The 24,967-nt window shown below is 36.0% G+C and overlaps 1 protein-coding gene across 2 annotated transcripts in view; it reads left to right on the top strand.

Moving 5' to 3' along the window:
• The window catches only part of PLCB1 (phospholipase C beta 1), a 1,466,985-nt gene that overhangs the window by 1,231,748 nt on the left and 210,270 nt on the right, over positions 1–24,967 (top strand). For both annotated transcript variants that reach the window (XM_053712164.1, XM_053712163.1), the window contains exons 27-29: positions 13,666–13,846; positions 24,362–24,438; positions 24,527–24,616. In XM_053712164.1, the coding sequence (XP_053568139.1) occupies positions 13,666–13,846; positions 24,362–24,438; positions 24,527–24,616 (348 nt within the window). The remainder of the gene's footprint in view (positions 1–13,665; positions 13,847–24,361; positions 24,439–24,526; positions 24,617–24,967) is intronic.

Here is a 24,967-nt window from a genome sequence, read left to right as displayed (position 1 = left end):
TTACTTGAAAATAGAAAACATGTCTGAGGATGATAGGGTCCTCTTACTTAACACACCACTGCTCCCACTTGCTTTCTCCGCAGAGGGGCATCTTGGAGCAGAGCATTCACATGCCGTGAAGGACCTCTTACACTCACACATTCATAACAAAAGATGTTAAAACATTAAACAATTGTTTCAGGTTCTTAGGAGGTTGTACTTATGACAGGACAGAGGGTTTAGAAATCAGAGAAGGGGAGAGCAATTTGAGACACAAAGGTTCTCGCCTGTTGGTGCCGGTAGTCTCCTGTCCTCAAGTTCCAGGCCTGGCTCCGTCCAGAATCGTTTTCAAACTCCTGGGTTTCAGCACCAAAATGTTGAAAAAAAAATCCAACTTGAAACAACTGGTCCAAATTCAAAACATTATTATTGTACTATCAAGCAGGATTACAACAGAGTGACAGCATGTCATCACTTTACAGCAACACAAGCTGGCGTGCAAAATCAGATAAGAACAGTGTCTCTTTATAGACTCAAATTGTCCCATGTGCTGTGCATCAATTTAATATAAAGCACAGGGCAAAATGGCAAGTCTTTTTATGCAATAGAATCTCCTCCTTGATCATAATAGAGAGTGACTCACAACTTATTGATGTCGCAGGGGGGCAGTGCAAATCTTTATGAATTGCACAACTCTTGAGTTGCAATGTTGTCGTGTTTTTTATTCAAGATAGTTTCACAAACATATTTTATTAAATGAAGACAAATTTGTTAAATATGAATGGTAAATTTTTGGACTAATTAAATGTACATTGTCTGGTGATTAATTTAACCTTTCTTCTTTAACCTATCAATGTTTAGTTTCCTTCATTTTAGCATTATTGATTTTTTTTTTTCCGTTAACCTGACACAAACATTCAAAGATAATTCCTGAACATTATTGATTTTTTTCACTTTATTTGATTTTCTAATTCAATGTATTTTTCAACAATCAAGAAAGATTGAAAATGTGGATGTAACTTGCTGCATCTGCAATGCAAAAATGTTTTAAATAAAGAGTTCAAACTTTTGAAGCGAGAAACTTGTAAGGCAGTCGCAACATCATAGTGGAAAAGCAATTTATGTTTCTATGTATTTCACTTCAGGAGCTGTATACCAATTACTAACAAATCAAAGAATATTAGAAATGTTTCATGTAGCAGAAAATAAATGTAGTACATTTGGCAATCGGCATTTTGCAGGTATTTCCATCAAGTAAATTACCAAATGTTGCTATGATGATCATGTAGTCAGAATTCTGGATGAGTAAAACCATTTGTGCTAACAGTAAATATTCTGAAACTGAATGTTTTATGCTCACTTTAATAGAAGTATGGCAGTTATTTTCTCAGTGACCCAGTAGAATTTATTTTTATAAATACTACAACAAAAGTTGTTATTCTTTGTATGGATAGCTTAGAGGTTTATACAAATTCCACTGTCTATTCTTAAAGGGACAATACAATCAGACAGGCAGCAGATAAGTGTTTATTGTATTTACAGCAGGCTCGGACTGGTTATCGGGCATATTGAACTAATGTCCGGTGTGCTGATGGTTCCCTTAGACCTGCCCACCTAATAATTACCCACACTCTGCTGGGCTGCAAAAAATACTGTACAGCCAGGCACACAGAAATCCATTTCACTTTGTGAATTGCCCTTTTTGGTAGGTGAATCAGCCTACCATCATGCTGTCGGCCTCAGACTGCTGACGTCACACGTGACAACGAGTATATGCAGCAGCTTCTCAAACTAGCTTTCAACCTGTAACTTTGTGCTGCAAGTAGGTACCCAGGTAGGTTTAATATTACCAGGCTACTCACTGCATTTGTATCTCTTTCTATCTCCTTATTCGTAGCATTGGCTCTCTTTTGATTGTTGCAGGTTAAATAAAGGTATTTTCCACTAGATTAATTAAACTCTCTCAAGCGAACCAGATCTCTCCTGTTGCTAATTCGTAAATTCATTGAGGATCGTTTCTTCCACCAATGGGTAACCAAGAAATCGGATAGCTTTTGCTTATTTGAGAGTTCTTTGTAAATCTAGGCTACAGAGTGAGATGTCGTGTTCTAGATTCTACTATTGTACCAAGAACGCTCAAGTGAGCGAAATCGCTAATTCTTGCCGATATAGATTATTCACTAAGTGGTGAATTCCTCTGCAATTTTTGTTTTTAAATTAAGAGGATTTTCTTTTTTAAATCAACTAAACTAACAAAATCATTATTTTTCTTTTCTGAGAAAACAAGTTTAATGCTAGTTTTGTTAGTGAGCAACTTTGTCTTCCAAACTAGTGTGTGGTTGAAGCACATCTGTTGCCTTTTCTGCTTAATAAAAACTTAAACACTTCAAGAAACTCATAGATTACCCATAGCTAAGAAAACCCATTATTTAAAGAATACATACTTATGTAATACCAAGAACCTGCAATACAGTATATGTATTAAAATATACTCTCAACCCATACTTTGATGATTCTCAAATGTTTTTTATTGTTATTTTTATTGTTCTTTTTTCTTTTTAATTTTCTTTTTTCAACATTATTGTTATTGGTTCTTCTTATATGCACTATGCTCTTGATTGTTGCCACTCTTCCTTGGCATATCTTCCGGACACAGAAAAGTGTCAGCACCTCTGTGCAACTACAAGATAGATAATCAAGAACTGAACTGTCACAATTTTACAGGAATACTTGGACTATGTAAACATGTATTTTATGTAAAAAAAAAATCAATAACAAAATAGTTATGAAAAAAATAATAATTATACACTCTCTGAATAAGAAATCTCAACTTAATTTCTTACCTCTCTGTCAGCCAAAAACATAATTATGGTCATCTGATTTATTATCATAATCAATCTCTCTAAAATGTACATAGGTGTGCACAAAGGCCTTTATGTATCTTAGTAAGCTACAGATTACTAGCAGCAAGTTCTGAATGCATTGGCTTCAGGAGGCGTTAACCACTTAGTATATTTTCACAGTAAGGTTGCTTTGTAATGCTATTCCCAGAATTATTTTTATTGTGAAAGAGCAGGAAAAGTTGTATACATTACAGTTTATTCCTCTAATGCTATACAAGCAATGCTGTATGCAGTAAAAAAAAATACTGCTTTAAACATTCTTTTTACCATGTGGGTAGGGATGGGCAAATGTTCTGCAACATTCTAAAAATGAAACAAATTTTAACACATTTGTTTGTTTCAAATTTCGAATGTAATGGTATTTCTAATGCTTTCTTTAAATGTAATATTCAATTCAATTTTTTCTAATTTGAATGTTGCATAATTCAAATCAAATTATAGAATATTTGAAATAGAAAAATTTGAATCAATATATTTGTAATAGTATTTCTAATTCTCTCTTTAAATGTAATATTTGAATTATGCAATATTCGAAATAGAAAATTCAATTCGATATATATTTGTATATATTATGTATCAATTTACTAAATTCCCTACCACATTAAATATTGAACTTCTGAGTAGCATTTGTTAAATCGAATGTTACAATCGAAATTTCAAATGTGCAATAACATTAGAAAACCGGAAATAACATTTCCTTATCAAAATTTTAATGTATTTGTGTTCTTATCAACATTTGATTGTCCAAACGAATGTCAACAGGACTATTCATTCTACCAAGAAAATTGTTCTTTCACTACAATTGCCCATCCCTACAGATATTGCAGACTGTAATATTGTAATTTCTCATTATAAACAATTAGTTTCATGTTTGGCAAAGGTACCACTATAATATAATGTGGTAATGCATATGAACATTTTATATTTTCCAAAATAATTTCAATAATTTGACACATTTATTGGTGTTATTGCTTATTTTAGCAAATTCGTGTCAAGAGGTAGTTGATCATGCTTATAAAATTAGATAAGAAATTGGGTTGTGATATGGTTTATCAGTTTGCCAAAAGTCTGCATGCATCATATTCCGACAGCTACTCACTACCAGTAAAACATTTTCTTATAGTTGGATTTTTAATTAAACTATTGCTTTGTGTGCATAACATACATCTAAGAGGGGAATTACATGTCACTGCTTTCATGTGTGTGCATAACTAGCATCTAAGAAGGTTAAAATATCACAGCTATGTGTGCATTGTGAGTTACCAAAATACTGATGTGCATTGCTGACATGTGACTGGATGTAATTTAAGGGGGTTTAAATCATTCTTACTATTTTATACTGGTATCTAAGATGGTTTAAAAGGGGGGTGTTGCAATATATTACTGCTTTTTGTGTGTCACTGATAGAAATATATGGGAAGAATGAGTATAGGGTGGTTGGGGAACCTAGCAAAGTTTTCTTATAGTACATACAGGTAACATTGTTATGTACATTTAAGCTAGTAATATGCTATTTGTAAATACAGTTATCATATAAACTAGTACATTATACTTAGGATATGGTTAAATAACAAAAGGGGATGGGAAGGGCGGCTCAGCTTTAAAAGGCCTATTTTTGGTCCCAGTTCAGCCCTGATTTACAGCTGATTTAAAAACATCATTTGCAAAGGACAGGACAACCTCTCTCTCTCTCTCTCTCTCTCTGTTCTTATGCCTTTTGTTCACATTCGGATAGATTACAAGTTTTTGTCGGTAAGGCTTGCGGGGCTAACGCGCAGTTTATGCTCAACGCTCACCTACAAACAACGCTGCTATTACAGGTTTTTTTTAAACCCAGCGTTAGCCACAAAAAAGTGAGCGAAGAACAAAATTTAGCTCCACATCTCACCTCAATACCAGCGCTGCTTACGGCAGTGGTGAGCTGGCTAAACGTGCTCATGCACGATTTCCCCATAGTAATCAATGGGGCTGATTCGGCTGATTGAAGTTCAATCCTATTGGCTGATTGGATCAGCCAATAGGATTTTTTACTACCTTAATTCCGATTGGCTGATAGAATTCTATCAGCCAATCGGAATTGACGGGACGCCATCTTGGATGATGTCACTTAAAGGTACCGTCATTTAGTGTTAGTCGTCAGAAGAAGAGGATGCTCCGCGTCGGATGTCTTGAAGATGGACCCGCTCCACTCCGGATTGATGAAGATAGAAGATGCCGCCTGGATGAAGACTTCTGGCCATCTGGAGGACCTCTTCTGCCCGGATAGGATGAAGACTTCGGACCATCTGAAGGACCACTTCTGCCCGGTGGGCTGAAGACATCTCAAGGTAGGGTGATCTTCAAAGGGGTAGTGTTAGGTTTTATTAAGGGGGGATTGGGTGGGTTTTAGAGTAGGGTTGGGTGTGTGGGTGGTGGGTTGTAATGTTGGGGGGGTATTGTCTTTTTTTTTACAGGTAAAAGAGCTGATTACTTTGGAGCAATGCCCCGCAAAAAGCCCTTGTAAGGGCTATTTGTAATTTAGTATAGGGTAGGGATTTTTATTATTTTGGGGGCTTTTTTATTTTATTAGGGGGATTAGATTAGGTGTAATTAGTTTTAAAAAATTGTAATTATTTTATTTTTTTCTGTAATTTAGTGTTTGTTTTTTTCGTAATTTAGTTTATTTAATTTAATTGTAATTAATTGTAGTTAATTTAGGTAATTTATTTAATAATAGTGTAGTGTTAGGTGTAATTGTAACTAAGGTTAGGATTGATTTTACAGGTATATTTGTATTTTTTTTAACTAGGAAGTGATTAAATAGTTAATAACTATTTAATAACTATTCTACCTAGTTCAAATAAATACAAAGTTGCCTGTAAAATAAAAATAAACCCTAAGATAGCTACAATGTAACTATTAGTTATATTGTAGCTAGCTTAGGGTTTATTTTATCGGTAAGCATTTAGTTTTAAATAGGAATAATTTTGTTAATTGTAGTAATTTTATTTAGATTATTTTAAATTATATTTAAGTTAGGGGGGTGTTAGGGTTAGACTTAGGTTTAGGGGGTAATACATTTAATATAGTTGCAGCAACATTGAGGCGGCAGATTAAGGGTTAATAAATGTAGGTAGGTGTCGGGGATGTTAGGGACGGCAGATTAGGGGTTAATAAAATGTAACTAATGTTTGCGAGGCGGGAGTGCGGCGGTTTAGGGGTTATATATATGTTTTTTTAAACAAAGATTTTTATTAAGGTATTTAGCATAACAATAGTCACACATAAACAAGAAAACAAAATATTTCATGATAGCAGTAGTAAATCATGATAAACTTTCTGAAAACCGGTACACCCTACCGTATTACTAGCATACTTCGGATATATACATTGTAAAATTTACATTGATACCTTATAATTTTGTTTTTTACTAGATGTTACTATATTACCTCTTTAGCAAAGTATTCTGTCTGTTAGTATGATAATTTCATCTGACATATGCAGAATAAATATCCTAAATGAGAGACACATTTTTCCCTATAGGGTGCATAATACTAATTGAAATATAGTAGTAATGAAGTAGAGACAAAATATAAAATATGATTGGTATATGTAATGAAGTAGATATAAAATATAAAATATGATTGGTATATAAGGCGGATTAATACCGCAACAATATTCACCAAAAATGGGTGGATAGAGACTAGACTTAGTCAAGTGTGGGGGGGGGGGGAGGTGAGAGGATAGTGTGTGCTACTGTCTTGACTATAGGACAGGTTAAGGGTTCTTATATATTTAACCTCAAGGCACTAAAGACCGAGCTAGGGTCAATAGCTGTATACCAATAAAAAAGTGAGCTAAGCTTACACCATAGATATAAACCTATACAGAACTAATGGAGAAGTAAACAGGTGAATACATTTCCCCTCATAATTGATATATATATCAGTGGCATTATACAAGAGATTTGTCCACACCATCCCGGCCGCAGACAACATGGACTTCTCCTGAAATGGTTAACTTAAATGAAGCGTATTGCGAGAAGTGGGGGATAATATGGTCTTTAAGATATGTATTTGGACCTGAGTTCTCCTATGTGTGGTATTAAGCATATGTGATCAGTAGAAATCTCCTTAAATATTATGCTATACCCACTTGTAAAACAATCCTTAGATGCATGAGACTAGACCCATGAAGCCTCTATTAACCATTATGGACCGGAGATGTGTATAATCACAAACCTTTCTACAAGATGAGTTGGGACTATTTATGTATGAGTGTGGTAGTGTTTTAAATTATTCTCTACAGATATATTCATAGATCCCTATTTCATCATGACATCCATGTACTATGGTTTATCCTACCCTCCTGTGCTATTAAATTAAATTAGAGAGCTTGACTCAGCGATACCTGTGGACACAAGGGTTCTAGCCAATAACATTTAACTAATAACGGGCGGAATACCCAGGACATGAGTATTAGGTAGGACCATGAAATAGAATAAGGTTCTCCTATTTTCAAAATAAGGGCTCGTCATTTGGAGAGCTTATTGATGTAATATAAAGTTCTAACAAGGTCCATAAGTAAGCGTAAATTCCTGGTTGAAGCTAGAATAACAAGTGAGCCATACTTCCCCACACCGGTTCTAAACATGGGTACCTAAAACCTCAAATAACAAGTGTGTGTTATATAACTCAGGGATATTATAACAATTAGGTTACATTCAATGAATACCATCCTGATAGCGATATTCCTAAACCATGGCCTTGCATCATACAAATATATATAGGAAAGTTCATTATATATCCTTGTTTCAGAAGAACTCTTACTAAAGCCATATGCCGATCAGGCTGCTTTTCAGCTAAACAGTATAGTGGTGTCTCTAGAAGTCGATAAAGCTCTAAATAAAGTGGAATACACTGGTGCTCAACTAATAACTATGACTATATGATAACGTTGTATGACCCCAAACTTAATATACGCAATGAATACACTGCATTTCCCATACGTTAGAGCGCTGAATACTGCAGTGATATTACGCCCCACATAATGAAAAGAAGGTGCAGTCTGTTTCATGCTGGGAGTATAGAAAATGCATTTTTAAAGTCCTGCCATATTTATAAAACGGAGAAGAGGGTTCCTGTCAGTCCGGATAGACCCATCTTTGACTTCCAGGGAAAGCCTCCTGAATTAGCCTATGCCAGCGTATAGGAGCCGGGGTCCCTGAAATTGTGCTGGCCCGGTGATCTAGTGACAGATAGAGCTGCACCGCTATGTAAGAGAGAGTATTAGGGTGACTTCTGGAGCATGGATATAGCCTTACGCACGACTGCAAGCTGAGCATGGCATCTATTGTCTCACTTGGCGTAGGCTTCTGACTTGAACGGGGGCCTCCGGCAATATCGGCATCTGCAGAGTCGATGGTAATGTGGGCTGTAGGCTGTAGATCGTTGGGTTTGCTTGTGCCATTTAACTTTGACCACGACACCTCTAAATGAATTGCGCTATGCTGCTCAGACCCCATATGGATGTTGTGAGGCTGCAAGATATTTAACTGTTTACAGCTATCAGATTGTGCCTCCATCTTAGGCTTGAGGCTCCAGATCTCTGCTTTGTGCCCTTCTTCCACAGCCCTGGGTGCGTCTCCTCCTAAATGTGGTAGAGCGAGTTCACTAAGGTCAAACACCCCCCTCAGTTTCACCTGACAGCGGTGCATGCTGTTGCGGGTCTCTAGTGGCTCTCAGTTCCTCAATAAGAGCCTGCCGATGGTGGTCTAAAGAGAGCATTAAGTTGCGCAGTTCAAGAATAATTTGCCTCTCCATAAGGCAGCTTAAGGGGGAGTTAAAAGCGGAGCTGTATCTCTTAGAAGTGAGATGATGTATAAAAGTCTCACAATATGGAGGCGCACACCACGCAGCAGTCTCAGCAAACTGACAGGCCTTTATACTGTTGCGTTGTCATCTGTTATGTATTATTAGCCAATCTTCCATGTCCTGTATTCCCATGCTTGTTTGGGGCTAAATCTGGTAGTATGAGAGTGTCTCACATGCCAAAAATATAAAGTTTATAGCTCACATATCAGGAGCTCTGAAGTAGCGTGTCTTGCTGCATTGGCTGCTGGCTCCGCCCTGGGGTTAATATATTTATTGAAGTGGCGGCGATGTCCGGTCGGCAGATTAGGGGTTAAAAAATGTATTTAAGTGTTTGCGATGTGGGGGGGGGGGCTCGGTTTAGGGGTTCATAGGTAGTTTATGGGTGTTTGTGTACTTTTTAGCACTTTAGTTAAGAGTTTTATGTTACAGCGTTATCCCATAAAACTCTTAACTACTGACTTTTAAATGCGGTAGGAGTCTTGACAGGAGAGGGTCTATCGCTCACTTTTTCCAAGACTCGTAATACCGGCATTAGGCAAATCCCATTAAAAAGATAGGATACGCAATTTACTTAATGGATTTGCCATATGCTCGAGTCACGGAAAAAAAGTGAGCGGTATACCTGTACCTGCAAGACTCGTAATACCACCGGGCAATAAAAAGCAATAATGTAATGGGACCTCTCAACGCTGCTTTTTAAGGCTAACGCAAGACTCGTAATCTAGGCGATAGTTGTTTTGTAGCCATTACTGCAGAACTAACATTTATAGTATAGTTGAAGGTTTCAAGAGGATAATCAGCTATTTCAAATGACAAAATAATGGTAAAATAGCAATTTGTAAACAATTTAATACAATCCAGCAGGTAAAATAAATAATTGCGAACACATTAAAGAGAAGAAAATGTTTGTCCCTTTAATGTATAAATGTGTTGATGTTGGGATTTGTATCCTTGTGTCATTCTTTCTGTTATCTTTTGTTATATAGTTCCTGTAAAGTGCCCAAGGTGGCATTCAAGACAATTTGGCATGCACTCTGCCTCTAAGCTACCACCATACTGTTTGTTAAATTTATATTTATGGGCTAGATTACAAGTGGTGCACTATTTAGTGCTTTCGCTCAAGCATAAACTTTTCTAGAAGTAATTGTTTTGTGTTTGAAAGTAAAAAGCTTGCACGTGAGTAAAACCCAATGCACGCTAATCAAAGGACTTCACAATATCACAACCATGCTAACTGAGAAGTCAATGGAGAGCGCAGAAGAAAAAAACCTAACACCTGTTGCTTGCACGCTATTCCACCAGGAGTTATGAATATTTCACATTGTGTTGTTCCGCAGATACAAAACAATGTAATTTCAATAATGTAATGTTAGATTAGTAATTCTTCATGTATGCTTACCCGACACTGCGTTAGAACTAAAGCATAAAACCCAATGCGCGTTATGCATATTTTACATTCCTATGTTCTTCACATAGATTTTTTTTTATTTTTATTTATATATATATATAGATAGATAGATACATAGATAGATAGAGATATATACATATATATAAATAAAAATAATAATTTAAAATTTAAATATATCTATAGGAATAATTATACATGTATAGGTATGTACAGATATAAATAGATATGTATTTACAATAAAAATTACATTATACTCTAAGTGAAGAACATAGAGTAACAGCCAATTGGAATTAAGGTAGGAAAAATCTGATTGGCTGATTCAATCAGCCAATCGGATTGAGCTTGCATTCTATTGGCTGATTGGAACAGCCAATAGAATGCAAGGTCGATCCGATTGGTTGATTGGATCAGCCAATAGGATTGAACTTCAATCTGATTGGCTGATTACTTTGGGGCAATGCCCCGCAAAAAGCCCTTTTAAGGGCTGGTAAAAGAGCTGATTACTTTTGTAATTTAGAATAGGGTAGGGCATTTTATTATTTTTTATTTTTTTTATTTTATTAGGGGGCTTAGATTTGGTGTAATTAGTTTAAACTTATTGTAATATTTTTTATTTTCTGTAATTTAGTGGGGGGGTTTTTGTATTATAGATTAGTTTATTTAATTGTATTTTAGTTTAGCTAATTGTAGGTAATTTATTTAATTAATTTAATGATAGTGTAGTGTTAGGTGTATTTGTAACTTAGGTTAGGATTTATTTTACAGGTAATTTTGTACTTATTTTAACTAGGAAGCTATTAAATAGTTATTAACTATTTAATAGCTATTGTACCTAGTTAAAATAAATACAAAGTTGCCTGTAAAATAAATATAAATCCTAAAATAGCTACAATGTAACTATTAGTTATATTGTAGCTATATTAGGGTTTATTTTCTAGGTAAGTATTTAGTTTTAAATAGGAATAATTTATTTAATAATAGTAAATTTATTTCGTTTAATTAAATTTATATTTAACTTAGGGGGGTGTTAGGGTTAGACTTAGGTTTAGGGGTTAATAACTTTATTATAGTAGCGGCGACATTGGGGGCGGCAGATTAGGGGTTAATAATTGTAGGTAGGTGGCGGCGATGTTAGGGAGAACAGATTAGGGGTTAATACAATTTATTATAGTGTTTGTGAGGCGGGAGTGCGGCGGTTTAGGGGTTAATACATTTATTATAGTGGCGGCGAGGTCCGGTCAGCAGATTAACATAGAAACATAGAAACATAGAAACATAGAATTTGACGGTAGATAAGAACCAAAAAGGCCCATCAAGTCTACCCATATTACATGTTACTTTTTCCTTAGGATAGCCTTATGCATGTCCCAGGCATTTTTAAATTCCTTTACAGTCTTTGTGTTTACCACCTCAAATGGAAGTTTATTCCATGAATCCACCACCCTTTCTGTAAAAAAATGCTTCCTCAAATTTCTCCTGAATCTACTACCCTCTAACTTTAGATTGTGACCCCTTGTTTTGGCATTTATTTTTTTGTGAAAAATGCTTTCAGCTTCTATTTTATTAAGTCCCTTCATATATTTGAAGGTTTCTATCATGTCACCTCTTTCCCTTCTATCCTCTAAACTATACATATTTAGATCATAGAGTCTTTCTTTGTATGTTTTATATTTTAGACCATGTACCATTTTAGTAGCCCTCCTTTGGACAGCTTCTAGTTTATTTATATCTGTCTTAAGATATGGTCTCCAGAACTGTACACAGTATTCCATATTTGGTCTAACTAATGATCTGTAAAGTGGCATAAGAACCTTGCTATTTCTGCTAATAAAACCTCTTCCAATGCAACCAAGCATTTGACTGGCCTTGCTGGCTGCACTGCGGCATTGTGTACCAAATTTTAAATCATCTGAAATAATAATTCCCAAATCCCTTTCTTCTTTAATTACAGTCAGTAATGTACCATTGAGACTATAATTGGCCTTTGGGTTTTTGGATCCTGTATGCATAATTTTGCTCTTGGTAATATTAAATTTCAGATCCCATTTATTTGACCAGTCCTCTAGTTTATTAATATCACAGTTCATTTGATCAACTCCTCCTGGAACATCTACCCTGTTACAAATTTTTGTATCATCAGCAAACAAGCAAACCTTCCCCTTAAGCCCACTTCCAATATCACTTATGAACATGTTAAACAAAACAGGCCCAAGAACTGACCCTTGGGGAACACCACTAGTAACTGATGCCTCATTTGAATGTACTCCATTAATTGAAACTCTCTGTCGTCTATCTTTAAGCCAGCATTCTACCCACTTAACAATCTTAGCATCTATTCCAAGGCAATACATTTTGTGAATAAGTTTGTTGTGTGGGACGGTGTCAAATGCTTTGCTAAAGTCTAGATATGCAACATAAGTGTAGGTAGGTGGCGGCGACGTTGGGGGGTGCAGATTAGGGGGTAATAAATATAATATAGGTGTCGGCAATGTTAGGGGCAGCAGATTAGGGGTTCATAGCTATAATGTAGGTGGCGGAGGTGTCTGGTCGGCAGATTAGGGGTTACAAAATTTTATTAGAGGGTTTGCGATGTGGGGGGGCCTCGGTTTAGGGGTACATAGGTAGTTTATGGGTGTTAGTGTACTTTGTAGCACAGTAGTTAAGAGGTTTATGTTACGGCGTTAGCCCATAAAGCTTTTAAAGGGACACTGAACCCAAATTTTTTCTTTTGTAATTCAGAAAGAGCATGCAATTTTAAGCAACTTTCTAATTTACTCCTATTATCAATTTTTCTTCGTTCTCTTGCTATCATTATTTGAAAAAGAAGGCATATAAGCTTTTGATTGGGCCGGAATCTAAACTTACATTCTTGCATTTCAAATAAAGATACCAAGAGAATGAAGACAATTTGATAATAGGAGTAAATTAGAAAGTTGCTTAAAATTTCATGCTCAATCTGAATCACGAAAGAAATTTTTTGGGTACAGTGTCCCTTTAACTACTGACTTTTTTTGGCGGTAGAAGTCTTGTCGGTAGAGGGTCTACAGCTCACTTCTTCCAAGACTCCAAATACCAGCGTTAGGCAAATCCCATTGAAAAGATAGGATACGCAATTGACGTAAGGGGATCTGCGGTAGCCTGGAGTCGCGGAAAGAAAGTGAGCGGTAGACCCTTTCCTGGATGACTCTAAATACCAGCGGGTGGTAAAAAGCAGCGTTAGAACCCCTTAACGCTGCTTTTGACGGCTAACGCCAAACTCTAAATCTACCCATATGTTTTTAAAAATGTATCTGAAGGAGTCTGTAAATGGTTACAATCTACATACATACAAAAGATAGAAGTGCTGCTATATCTCTATACAAAAAAATAAATTATACCATTTTAATCTTAGTTACTTATGTAAAGAAATGGCTATTGTTGTGGAGTCTATCACATATTTTTTAGTTACAAGTAACAAAAATAACACAGTATATTAGAAGCAGGTTGGACACAATTTATTCATGATTTCTGTATCTTTTTGTAGATGTGATACAAGTAGTCCAGATCATAACTCTTCAGTGATTGAACAAGATTTAAATGCGTTAGATGCAGAAATGGCTCAGAAATTAATAGAACTGAAAGACCAGCAACAGCAGCAGCTACTGAATCTACGACAGGAACAGTACTACAGTGAAAAGTATCAGAAGAGAGAGCATATTAAACAGGTGAGTGGAAATGTTGTGAATTAACCAGAGAGAATATCATTATTTAAATTACATTGTTTTATATCCTTACACTTTATAATTGAGCATAACTTCCAGAGTTTGTGCTCTCAACTGTAAATGATAAATGTTTCTAATAGTAAAACACATTTCGCGTACATCAACACAATATTTTAATAGTTTAAATGTTTTTTTTTAAAAAAACACTAAAGTCAAAATTAAACTTTCATGATTCAGACAGAACTTTAAATTTTAAGCAACTTTCCAATTCACTTATATTATAAAAATGTGCACAATCTTTTTATATGCACGCTTTCTGAGGCACAATCTCCTACTGGACATGTGCGAGAATTCACAGCATATTAGTATATGCATTTTGTGGTTGGCTGATGGCTGTCAAAGGATGCAGGGGGAGGTTGAACTGAAATACCTTTTGAAATCTGTCAGAAAAAAAATTACTACTCATTTGGAATTCAGACTAAGTATTTTTCTGTTGTCTTTTTAATTAACCATTTGTTAAGCGAATTGTGCTCTGTTGTAATTATTTTTTTTTGGAGGGGGGGAGGGTTGGAATAAAATGTAACATCCTTTATTGCTTAGCATTTGAACCATAATAATGTTGTTGTCTTTGTGTTACATATATTTTCAATTTGAACACCATTTATACCTTTTAAAACTGCATATTTCTCAAGATTTGTATTTTTAAACCCAAGATCAGGAGACCAGAGTGCAGTTAAGGCGTACAAGGAAGATGGTGACTGCCTTCCAACATCAATACCAATTAAATATAAATGGAGAAACAAGTGGTGACAAATATGACACCATAAATCATGTAGAATGACTTTACCTTATCTTAAAAGCCAGAAAAATATATCGACATATTCAACTGGCTATAAAAAGTCTTGGAAGCATCATGACACATTTGTGAACAATTTAAGAGAAAACATATTATGTCTTCCTGATTTCTTTGGTATATTTTAAGAGCCTTCTTGTCATATTTCAGGATTAGAACAGAATCATGACTATCTCGTAATAATATTCAAAAATGGGCTACCATTAGTAGAAAAAAATATAGATATTCTAAATATAGCCTTGTCCTGAAAAGCAAAGCCACAAATTCTGATGCCTTTCTAGTTTTAAAGATTACTTCTAAAGGATGCTCCAGCAAAACCTGCACAGAAAAAGCACGGAAATTCCTAATTTAAAGTTTAAGTTGTTTAATGAAAATGTTTAACTCTAAAAACTGCATGCAAGCCCCCCAAAAAATCTAGTTATTACCCAAGTCATCGTAATTTATCAGATTCAAAAAGTTAGAGGAGAAAGCAAAGTTTAAATTGAAAATTTCCTTTGTGGAAGCACCTATGAATTTTCCAGATCATTCTTGTTAAAGAGATAGGAAAGTCGAATGAAACTTGCATGATTGAGATAGAGCATGTCACTTTAAGACACTTTTAAATTCACTTCTATTTTTAAATGTGCTTTGTTCTTTTTGTATCCCTTGTTGAAAAAGATTATGCCCATATTCTACACTAGTGGTTGCTAGCTGATCATTGGTGCCTGCACACATTTGTCTCTTGTGATTGGCTAACTAGAAATGTTCAGCTAGCTGCTAGTAGTGCAATGCTGTTTCTTCAACACAAGGTTAACAAGAGAATGAAGCAAAATTGATATTATATTATAAGTAAATAAGAAAGTTGTTTAAAATTGCATCTTTTATCCAGATCAAGAAAAAGAAAATGGGCTTTCCTGTCCCTTTAGCTGAGAACTTCAACATTAACATAAGTTATTTTACATTTTATTTTTTTAAAAGATATTTAAAATAACAAAAAAGTTGCCAACATGGTTGTGTTTGAAAGCGGAAAGGCTTTAAAAAATCATTGACCACCATTCCCAGTACATTTTGTTGCAGTTAAAAAAAGAACTAGCTTGAATCTGAACAAAATGTCAGTTGCTTAATAGCAAAGTATATACAGCAAACTCACATTGACCAGAAAATAAAACTAATTAGTTAGAAAACTTAAGCTGTACACAAACATTAAACTTGAAATGTTTGAATGTCAGAAAACAAAGATATATTGATTTATTTTTCAAGTAAGGCAATAGAAGCTTCCCACATACTTGAATTTGTTCTCTGGATTTTTAAGTATTCACCCTGTGCTCTAAAACTTAGTTGTTTAAAGAGACAGTCTACAATAGAATTTTTATTCTTTTAAAAGATAGATAATCCCTTTATTACCAATTCCCCAGTTTTGCACAACCAACAAAATTATATAAATATACTTTTTACCTCTGTACCTTGTATCTAAGCATCTTCTGACAGCCCCCTGATCACATGACTATTTATTTATTATCTATTGACTTGCATTTAGTACTGTGTTGTGTTAAATCTTAAAATACTCCTCGGGCGTGAGGGCGTGATTGGTTCAGCCAATCGGATTGAACTTGAATCTGATTGGCTGATTCAATCAGCCAATCAGACTTTTTCTACCTTAATTCCGATTGGCTGATAGAATCCTATCAGCCAATCGGAATTTGAAGGACGCCATCTTGGATGACGTAATTTAAAGGAACCTCATTCGTCGGGAAGTCGTCGTGCCGGATGGATGTTCCGCGTCAGAGGAGCGAAGAAAGAAGATTGGAGATGCCGCTTGGAAGAAAACTTCGCCCCGATGGAGGACCTCTTCTTTGCCGCTTGATTGAAGACATCGCCCGGATGGAAGACTTCTTCTCTGACGCTTGATTGAAGACATCGCCCGGATGGAAGACTTCTTCTCTGCCGCTTGATTGAAGACATCGCCCGGATGGAAGACTTCTTCTCTGCCGCTTGATTGAAGACATCGCCCGGATCGGATGAAGAGTTCTGCCCGGCTGGGTGAAGACAAGGTAGGGAGATCTTCAGGGGGGTAGTGTTAGGTTTTTTTAAGGGGGGTTTGGGTGGGTTTAGAATAGGGGTATGTGGGTGGTGGGTTGTAATGTTGGGGGGTGGTATTCTGTTTTTTTTTACAGGCAAAAGAGCTGATTTCTTTGGGGCATGCCCCGCAAAAGGCCCTTTTAAAGGCTGGTAAGGTAATAGAGCTGTTAACTTTTTAAATTTAGAATAGGGTAGGGAATTTTTTTTATTTTGGGGGACTTTATTATTTTATTAGGGGGCTTAGAATAGGTGTAATTAGCTTAAAAATCTTGTAATCTTTTTTTATTTTTTGTAATTTAGTGTTTGTTTTTTTTGTAATTTAGTTTAGTTTATTTAATTGTATTTTAGTTTAGATATATTGTAGATATTTAATTTATTGATAGTGTAGGTGTATTTGTAACTTAGGTTAGGATTTATTTTACAGGTAAATTGGTAATTATTTTAACTAGGTAGCTATTAAATAGTTATTAACTATTTAATAGCTATTGTACCTAGTTAAAATAAATATCAAGTTACCTGTAAAATAAATATAAACCCTAAAATAGCTACAATGTAATTATTAATGATATTGTAGCTATCTTAGGGTTTATTTTATAGGTAAGTATTTAGATTTAAATAGGAATATTTTAATTAATAATATTAATATTAATTAGATTTATTTTAATAAGAATTTAGTTAGGCATGTTAGATCTTTTTAGATCTGTGATCTTTGCCACTCGGCAGTTGCAAGATTATACTTGTCCTGATGAAGGCCCAACTGAGGGCCGAAACGTCGACCATGTATTAGTGATTCAACTAATTAAAGAAAAAAATGTTTTGCTTCTTAACAAATCATGAGAGTGCCTTTCTTCTACATTTATTATTTATAAGGATTGCACCCAGGTCGTGGCTGCTCCACCTGGTTGGAGTGCTGGGCTACAGGCTATTTGACATACATATACACATATATATATACATATATATACACATATATATACATATATATATATATATATATATATATACACACACAGTATATCATAGCCCGTTCCAGTCAAAAACCTTGTCATATACCATATACCTCTTAACCTTTAAATATATAAGATTTAATAAATAATGTTTAATATATAATATTTATGAAAATCAATTGTTATCAGAAAGTCTATATATGAGTTTAACAGTTTATGTTAATGTATTTATGTTGTGTTTGGTGCAATTTTTTTTTATCCCTTACACTTTATGCTAGTTCTTCATTCTTCTATTTGCACTCAAGTGCACCCCCTTTACTTTCAATTTGTAATACGCGCACAAATTAGCACAGCCACAATATTATTTATCACAACCCGCGCTAACTTTGGTGCATCTCTTGTAATCTAGCTTTATGTGGGTGACTTACCTAACTGAAATGGTGGCACTGCTAATGGATTGGAATGCCATAGAAAAAGAAGGCTAAAATTACCAAACTTGACTGCAAAGGTTTCACACTGAAAACTAATAGATATGAATGGTGTCCTAGATTTAATATCCATGCCATTGTTACAAAGCTTCCCTGTTGTACAGTGGTGAGCAACCTTGGGCCCACAGATGTTTTGGAACTATTTGTCCCATGATGCTCAGACAGCCTAAAGAGTGTCAGCATCATGGGAAATGTTTTGAATTTGGCAGGCCATGGTCAGTGTCTGGCTGATCGTCAGTGCAAGCAGTGAGAGGGACAGCTGAGGAGAGCTTACAAACTGTAAGTACCCTGCAATATGAAGGACAGTTGGGAACTCTGCTATTGTTTGAATCTCACATTCGAAAACTAAGGCTTATAGTGGAATCTTTATTCAAACAATAGCTTTATATCAGCATAGTCAAAAATGTATTCCAATATAGCTATAATTACACTTATTAATGTCTTGTGAAGAAATTATAGTGCTTATTTCTGGTCAAACCAAGGGCGCCATGTACTAAATGGCAGGCGGACAGCTTCTCAACTCGCGAAGGTGTCCGCCCGCCTTCGCTACATATGGGCATCGGATCTGTTGATCCGCTTGCCCATATGTATCATCACACACTGATCGGAGTGTGTAATGCCCGCCCCTTCAATCGCTCGACCAATCACGCGACTGAAGGAGCTGTCAATCACCGAATGCGAGCGTGCTCTCTGTGATTTTGCTTCGCCAGCTAAGAGGTGGCGTAAGGTGTAGGAAGCAGCGGTCTAATGACTGCTGCTTCTTACATTGCGGGAAGCAGGCTCGCATATGCAAACCTGCCCCGCAAAGGCTCCGGAGCAGCTTTTGCTGCTTCGTACATGGAGCCCCAATTCTGCTTTTATCGTGAACAGCACACACAGCTGTGTTATGTCTGCTGACTTTGTATGGGCATATTTAGTATTTTAATTTTACATTATTTACAGTATGACATTTGCAATGATTGCTTTCATTTCAGGAAACACACATATTCAGCAATGTTGTCTAAAGCAAAGACTGAAAGTAAAATCAAAATAAACTACAAGTTTGTTAGGGCAATAAACATTATCTTACCAATCAAAGCAAAAACCTTATTAAATAACAACTATAAAAATCATAAAATGACACAAGTACTGTTGTACTGGTATCATCCTTTTTTTTAACCCCTTAATGACAAGTGACGTACCAGGTACGTCCTGCAAAAACTTGCAGTTAGTGACAATGGACGTACCTGGTACGTCACTTGTCTAAGAGAGTGCTGGAAGCGATCGCAATCGCTTCCAGCAGCTCTCAGGGTATTGCAGTGATGCCTCGATATTGAGGCATCCTGCAATACCCTTAGAAAGCATCCGATGCAGAGAGAGCCACTCTGTGGCCCTCTCTGCACCGGTAGCGATGCAGAGAGCGCAACTGGGAGGCGGGTGGGCGGCCCATCGCTACCCGGCATCCGGCTCCTGTTAGTGCAATGTGCACGCCGGGTGCCGGGAGCGCGCGGGTGCGCGCGCACGCCCGCGATCACCTACCCACACTGACACCAATGAGTGGGAAGAGGGGGGGAAATATATATATATGAGGATCTGGGAGGGGGAGGGGGTTGGGGTATTGTGGGGGGCTGCTACACTACAGAAAAAAATAAATTAGTAATAAAAAATAATTAAAAACACTTTTTTGTGGGGCAAATTGGGTACTGGCAGACAGCTGCCAGTACCCAAGATGGCGGCAATTAGGTAGGGGAGAGGGTTAGATTGCTGGGGGGGGGGATCATGGAGGTTGGGGCTAAGGCAGGAGTCCATCACAGCTAAAACATTTTATTTTTTTTTATTAAAAAAAATAAAAACTCCTTTTATTTAGTACTGGCAGACTTTCTGCCAGTACTTAAGATGGCGGGGACAATTGTGGGGTGGGGGAGGGAAGAGAACTGTTTGGGAGGGATCAGGGGGTGGGATGTGTCAGGTGGGAGGCTGATCTCTACCCTAAAGCTAAAATTAACCCTGCAAGCTCCCTACAAGCTACCTAATTTAACCCCTTAACTGCTGGGCATAATTTACGTGTGGTGCGCAGCAGCATTTAGCGGCCTTCTACTTACCAAAAAGCAACCACAAAGCCATATAAGTCTGCTATTTCTGAACAAAGGGGATCCCAAAGAAGCATTTACAACCATTTGTGCCTTAATTGCAGAAGCTGTTTGTAAATAATTTCAGTGGGAAACCTAAAGTTTGTGACAAAATTTGTGAAAAAGTGAACTTTTTTTTTATTTGATGACATTTGGCGGTGAAATGGTGGCATGAAATATACCAAAATGGGCCTAGATCAATACTTTGGGTTGTCTTCTAAAAAAAAATATATACATGTCAAGGGATATTCAGGTATTCCTGACAGATATCAGGGTTCCAATGTAACTAGCGCTAATTTTGAAAAAAAGTTGTTTGGAAATAGCAAAGTGCTACTTGTATTTATGGCCCTATAACTTGCAAAAAAAGTAAAGAACATGTAAACATTGGGTATTTCTAAACTCAGGACAAAATTTAGAAACTATTTAGCATAGGTGTTTTTTGGTGATTGTAGATGTGTAACAGATTTTGGGGGTCAAAGTTAGAAAAAGTGTGTTTTTTTCAATTTTTTCCTCATATTTTATATTTTTTTTTATAGGAAATTATAAGATATGATGAAAATAATGGTATCCTTAGAAAGTCCATTTAATGGCGAGAAAAACGGTATATAATATGTATGGGTACAGTAAATGAGTAAGAGGAAAATTACAGCTAAACACAAACACTGCAGAAATGTAAAAATAGCCATTGTCATTAAGGGTAAGAAAATTGAAAAATGGTCCGGTCATTAAGGGGTTAAAAAAAATATTAATTTGATTGTACTGCCATTATGAAAGTTTTCTCAGAGGGCTTGATGATGTAAACATTGCCTGCTCAAAGCTACTTTTTCTCGCCGACTCTCACAGGGCTGCCCCGGTGGAATGATCGTAAAAAAGGGGCAGTTCCTGCAAGTTGCGAGATGGCTCCTATTAAAAGTAATGGAGCTTGCTGGATAGGGAAACTTCGCTCCTTAGTGCGAAGTTAGCAGGGACCAGGGGGAGCACTTTAAAATTAAAATCCTGCATCCAATATAACTCACATGATGCTGCTTTCTGCTTATAGCATCTTACATTCGCCTATATTTTAGTATGCATTTGTTTTTCTATTGGGGTTATAAGTGTTAGTATTATTTTGAGAAAAGCTCCTCACCTTTTAGTTGGTGAGATTTGCAGTGCAAAAATCTTTATAGAATTATGCTGAGATTAGAGAGACATTTTCATATACGCCCATGGAATGCCTATGTTCAGCCCATTTTACGAAAAAAACAACAATTACGCTTTGCATTTTGTATTTATAAGTTCAAATTTCTGTGTGATTTTTGCACATCCAGTGCACTACAATTACAATTTACGCTGTGCATATTTCATTTGATTTATTCCTGTGTAAATTACATACTAATTTTACTTTTCTGTTAACATACGATTTTTGGTGAAGAATTTTGTTACGATTTTTGATGCACCTTAAGAATACAAATTTTCCCTGCTTATTTTTGTGTGAATGGTTCAAATATTTGTTTTGTACAATGTTAAAAATATGAATTTTGTTGTTTACATTTTATATGAAAATGCAGAATACGCCCCTTAGCGAGACACCCTGTTTTCAGGGTAAAAAATGGCTTTAGATCATTCCACCAGGGAAATAGAAGGACTGGCGAGCATTTATTAATAATCTCGCCAGCCCAGAGAGCTTTCAATCATCAAGCCCAGAGGCTTTTTTACTGCAGTGCTGAACACCCCCTGCTGCATTATGAAGGGCCCAAAAGTCCCATTTTTTCTGTAGTGTAGCTGCCCTCCCTCAATATACTACCCCCTTCCCCTCCCAGATCATTTTCTGTTAACGGATCTCACATGGGATCCCCCTCATTGCCCCTACTCCCTCCTTCCTCCTTCCCCCTCAATGACGTAGTTTTTTTTTCTATACCCTGTAGCGTGGCTGAGCGGTCCCACCCACTGCCGCCCTCCTCCAACGATAAACTGCACACCCGCCTCCCTGCTTACGCTCCCACCCACCATCGATTGGCACCACCGCTGTCTGATGCAGAGAGGGCCACTCCCTCTCTGCATCGGTAACTCAGCAAATCTATTTCTGCAGTGCCCCACTCGTTGGGCATGCAGATATAGCGCGATCTTGCTATTTTAAACGAGATCGCGGCAGAGAGAAACCCAGGACTGCAGCGACGTACAGGGTACAGTGGTCCTTAAGGGCATAACGACCAGCGTTGTGCAGGGTACGGCGCTGGTCATAAGAAGTTAAACACTAAATAAATGTTCAAAGCAAAGATGAACCTGATAATAATATACAGATGCATTGTTTAAAATTATATTAGTTTATAAACTGAAGATATAATTGTAAAGTGCAGGTATACATAATGTATAAAGTAGGTTCCCTAGTTTTTATCTTCTCTGCTGAGGCCAGTTGGGGATAGTAAATTTGTTACTAGAGTAACAATCTCACAGGTTAATGTCCTTTAATGGGACATAAAACCAAAAAAATGATTTCATGATTTATATAGTGTAAAATGTGTTAAAACTTTTAAATGTACTTTGTCCTTTGGCATCCTTTGTTGAAAATCAGTTAGAAAATGGTGTGCACGAGACTGGAGCAAAATTTGGCAGCAGTTTTATAACTATGTTACACATTCTTTCCTGTCATGAATGAAGTAAATTTGATGATAGAAGTACATTGAATTTTTTTTTTAAATTGTATGCTCTGTCTGAATCACAAAGGAAATGTTTAGGGTTTCGTGCCTTTTAAATAATTCAACTGGGGTACAATGGATTTGAATGCCATAATCTATTCAGTATCTTTTCAGTATCATGTATCACAAATGCAGAGTTATAGAATTTTCTACTACCTATGAGAAAATTCAGAGACAGATAGTAGGTTGGTGGCAATCTAGGGGTTAATTTGAGCCCATAAAATACTTAAAAATTATTCAAACGATTGAGCAACCTATTTGATTTTTTGAAAGCCAATTTCCATTCCTGAGTTGTGTAATTATCCTCTGCAATATACTTGGAGTAAGGAACAATTAAAGTATCCCCGTGGGCTCAGATTAAATTAATATTTGCTCAGATTTTAAACTACTTCACAGATGAATGAGCCAACTGTTTTTCTAATAGGTATTTAATTGATGAATTGTCCTATTGTTCCAGACAGGAGATATTTTCCTTTCCAAATAGCAATAGACAATTACAGTTTGTGTTCTTAAGGTCAAAGCCTTACTGTAATATTTTAGTTCTTTTATGTTTCTTTATTGCATCCATATATAATTATTAAATATGAAACACAGCATTTTAATAAGTATGGTAAATTTAAATATGTTTTCTAGTTACTGAACCCAATATTTATCTGTGGTATCAAAAACTGTTACGTGCTTACTGGGATTCTCTACTACAGCAAAATATGTAACGAATGCTTTACATGCTAGGAAGTGCCAAGAAAAAAAACAATAGGCAGCTTTTAGCAGTTCAAAAACTTAAAGTATGCAATAATTTCTGTCTAACCGTACGGAATGCTAGGCCGGCAATGAAAAAGGAAACTATGCATGTTTATATCAGTCAATGTAAAGCTTGTACATGCTGTTTTAAACAGCAGCTTTAGGGTGCAATATATATATAAATATTTATATATATAATTTCAGAAATAAAAATGAATCATAATGTTTGTGAATATTATTTATATTGCTTACAATGATTAACGGGACATGAAACCCAAAATATTTATTTCAGGATTCAGATAGAGAATAACAACATTCCAATTTACTTCTACTATCTAATTTGCTTAATATCCTTTGTTGAAAAAATAGCAATGCACATGGGTGAGCCAAACACATGAGGAATCTATGTGAAGCCACCAATCAGCAGCTACTGGACCTATTTAGATATGCTTTTGAAGCAAATCAGAAACTATAAGTAAGGTGTAAAGTTGTTTAGCATTGCATGGTCTTTCTAAATCATCAGATGTATTTTCTAGGTGAAAATAAAAGTATGTAAATAAATATTTATGATATCTGCATTTTATATATCATTTCACAATATAATTCCAATCCGTTTGATGTGCACTAATCGTATATCTTTAATTTCAGCTAATCCAGAAACTCACTGATGTTGCTGAGGAGTGTCAGAACAACCAGCTGAAAAAACTAAAAGAAACCTGTGAAAAGTAATGTGCATTTTTAATACTTAAAATGTTTTCTTATTAACATGTAAAGGAGAAACCTACCTTTTACAATATCATTTTTATATTCCAGGGAAAAGAAAGAGTTAAAGAAGAAAATGGATAAGAAACGTCAAGAAAAGATTACAGAAACCAAGTCAAAAGATAAAAGTCAGATGGAAGAGTGAGTATTGTCTAAAGTGTATTAGAAGTTATTTAAAGGGGTTTATTATGTTTTAGAGCATTTTATTACTGCCCCATTGCATGCATACACCTATGTATACAATGTTATCATGGCAACTTACTTCTGTTCAAGAGCTGAGCACAGAGAATAATTGGTGGCTACATACATATGGCTAGATTCCGAGTTTTGCGGTAAGGTAAAAAAGCAGCGTTAACAGGTCCTAACGCTGCTTTTTTACGCCCGCTGCTATTACGAGTCTTGCAGGTATAGGTGTACCGCACACTTTTGTGGCCTTACCGCAAACCTACTTATGTAAGCTTCGTAAAGCCTTTTTTCTATGGGACTTCCATA

Source organism: Bombina bombina, chromosome 4 (genome assembly GCF_027579735.1).
Source record: "Bombina bombina isolate aBomBom1 chromosome 4, aBomBom1.pri, whole genome shotgun sequence".
Lineage (NCBI taxonomy): Eukaryota > Metazoa > Chordata > Amphibia > Anura > Bombinatoridae > Bombina > Bombina bombina.
Note: the sequence above shows the minus strand (reverse complement) of the source record. Positions and strands in the feature narration are given on the sequence as shown.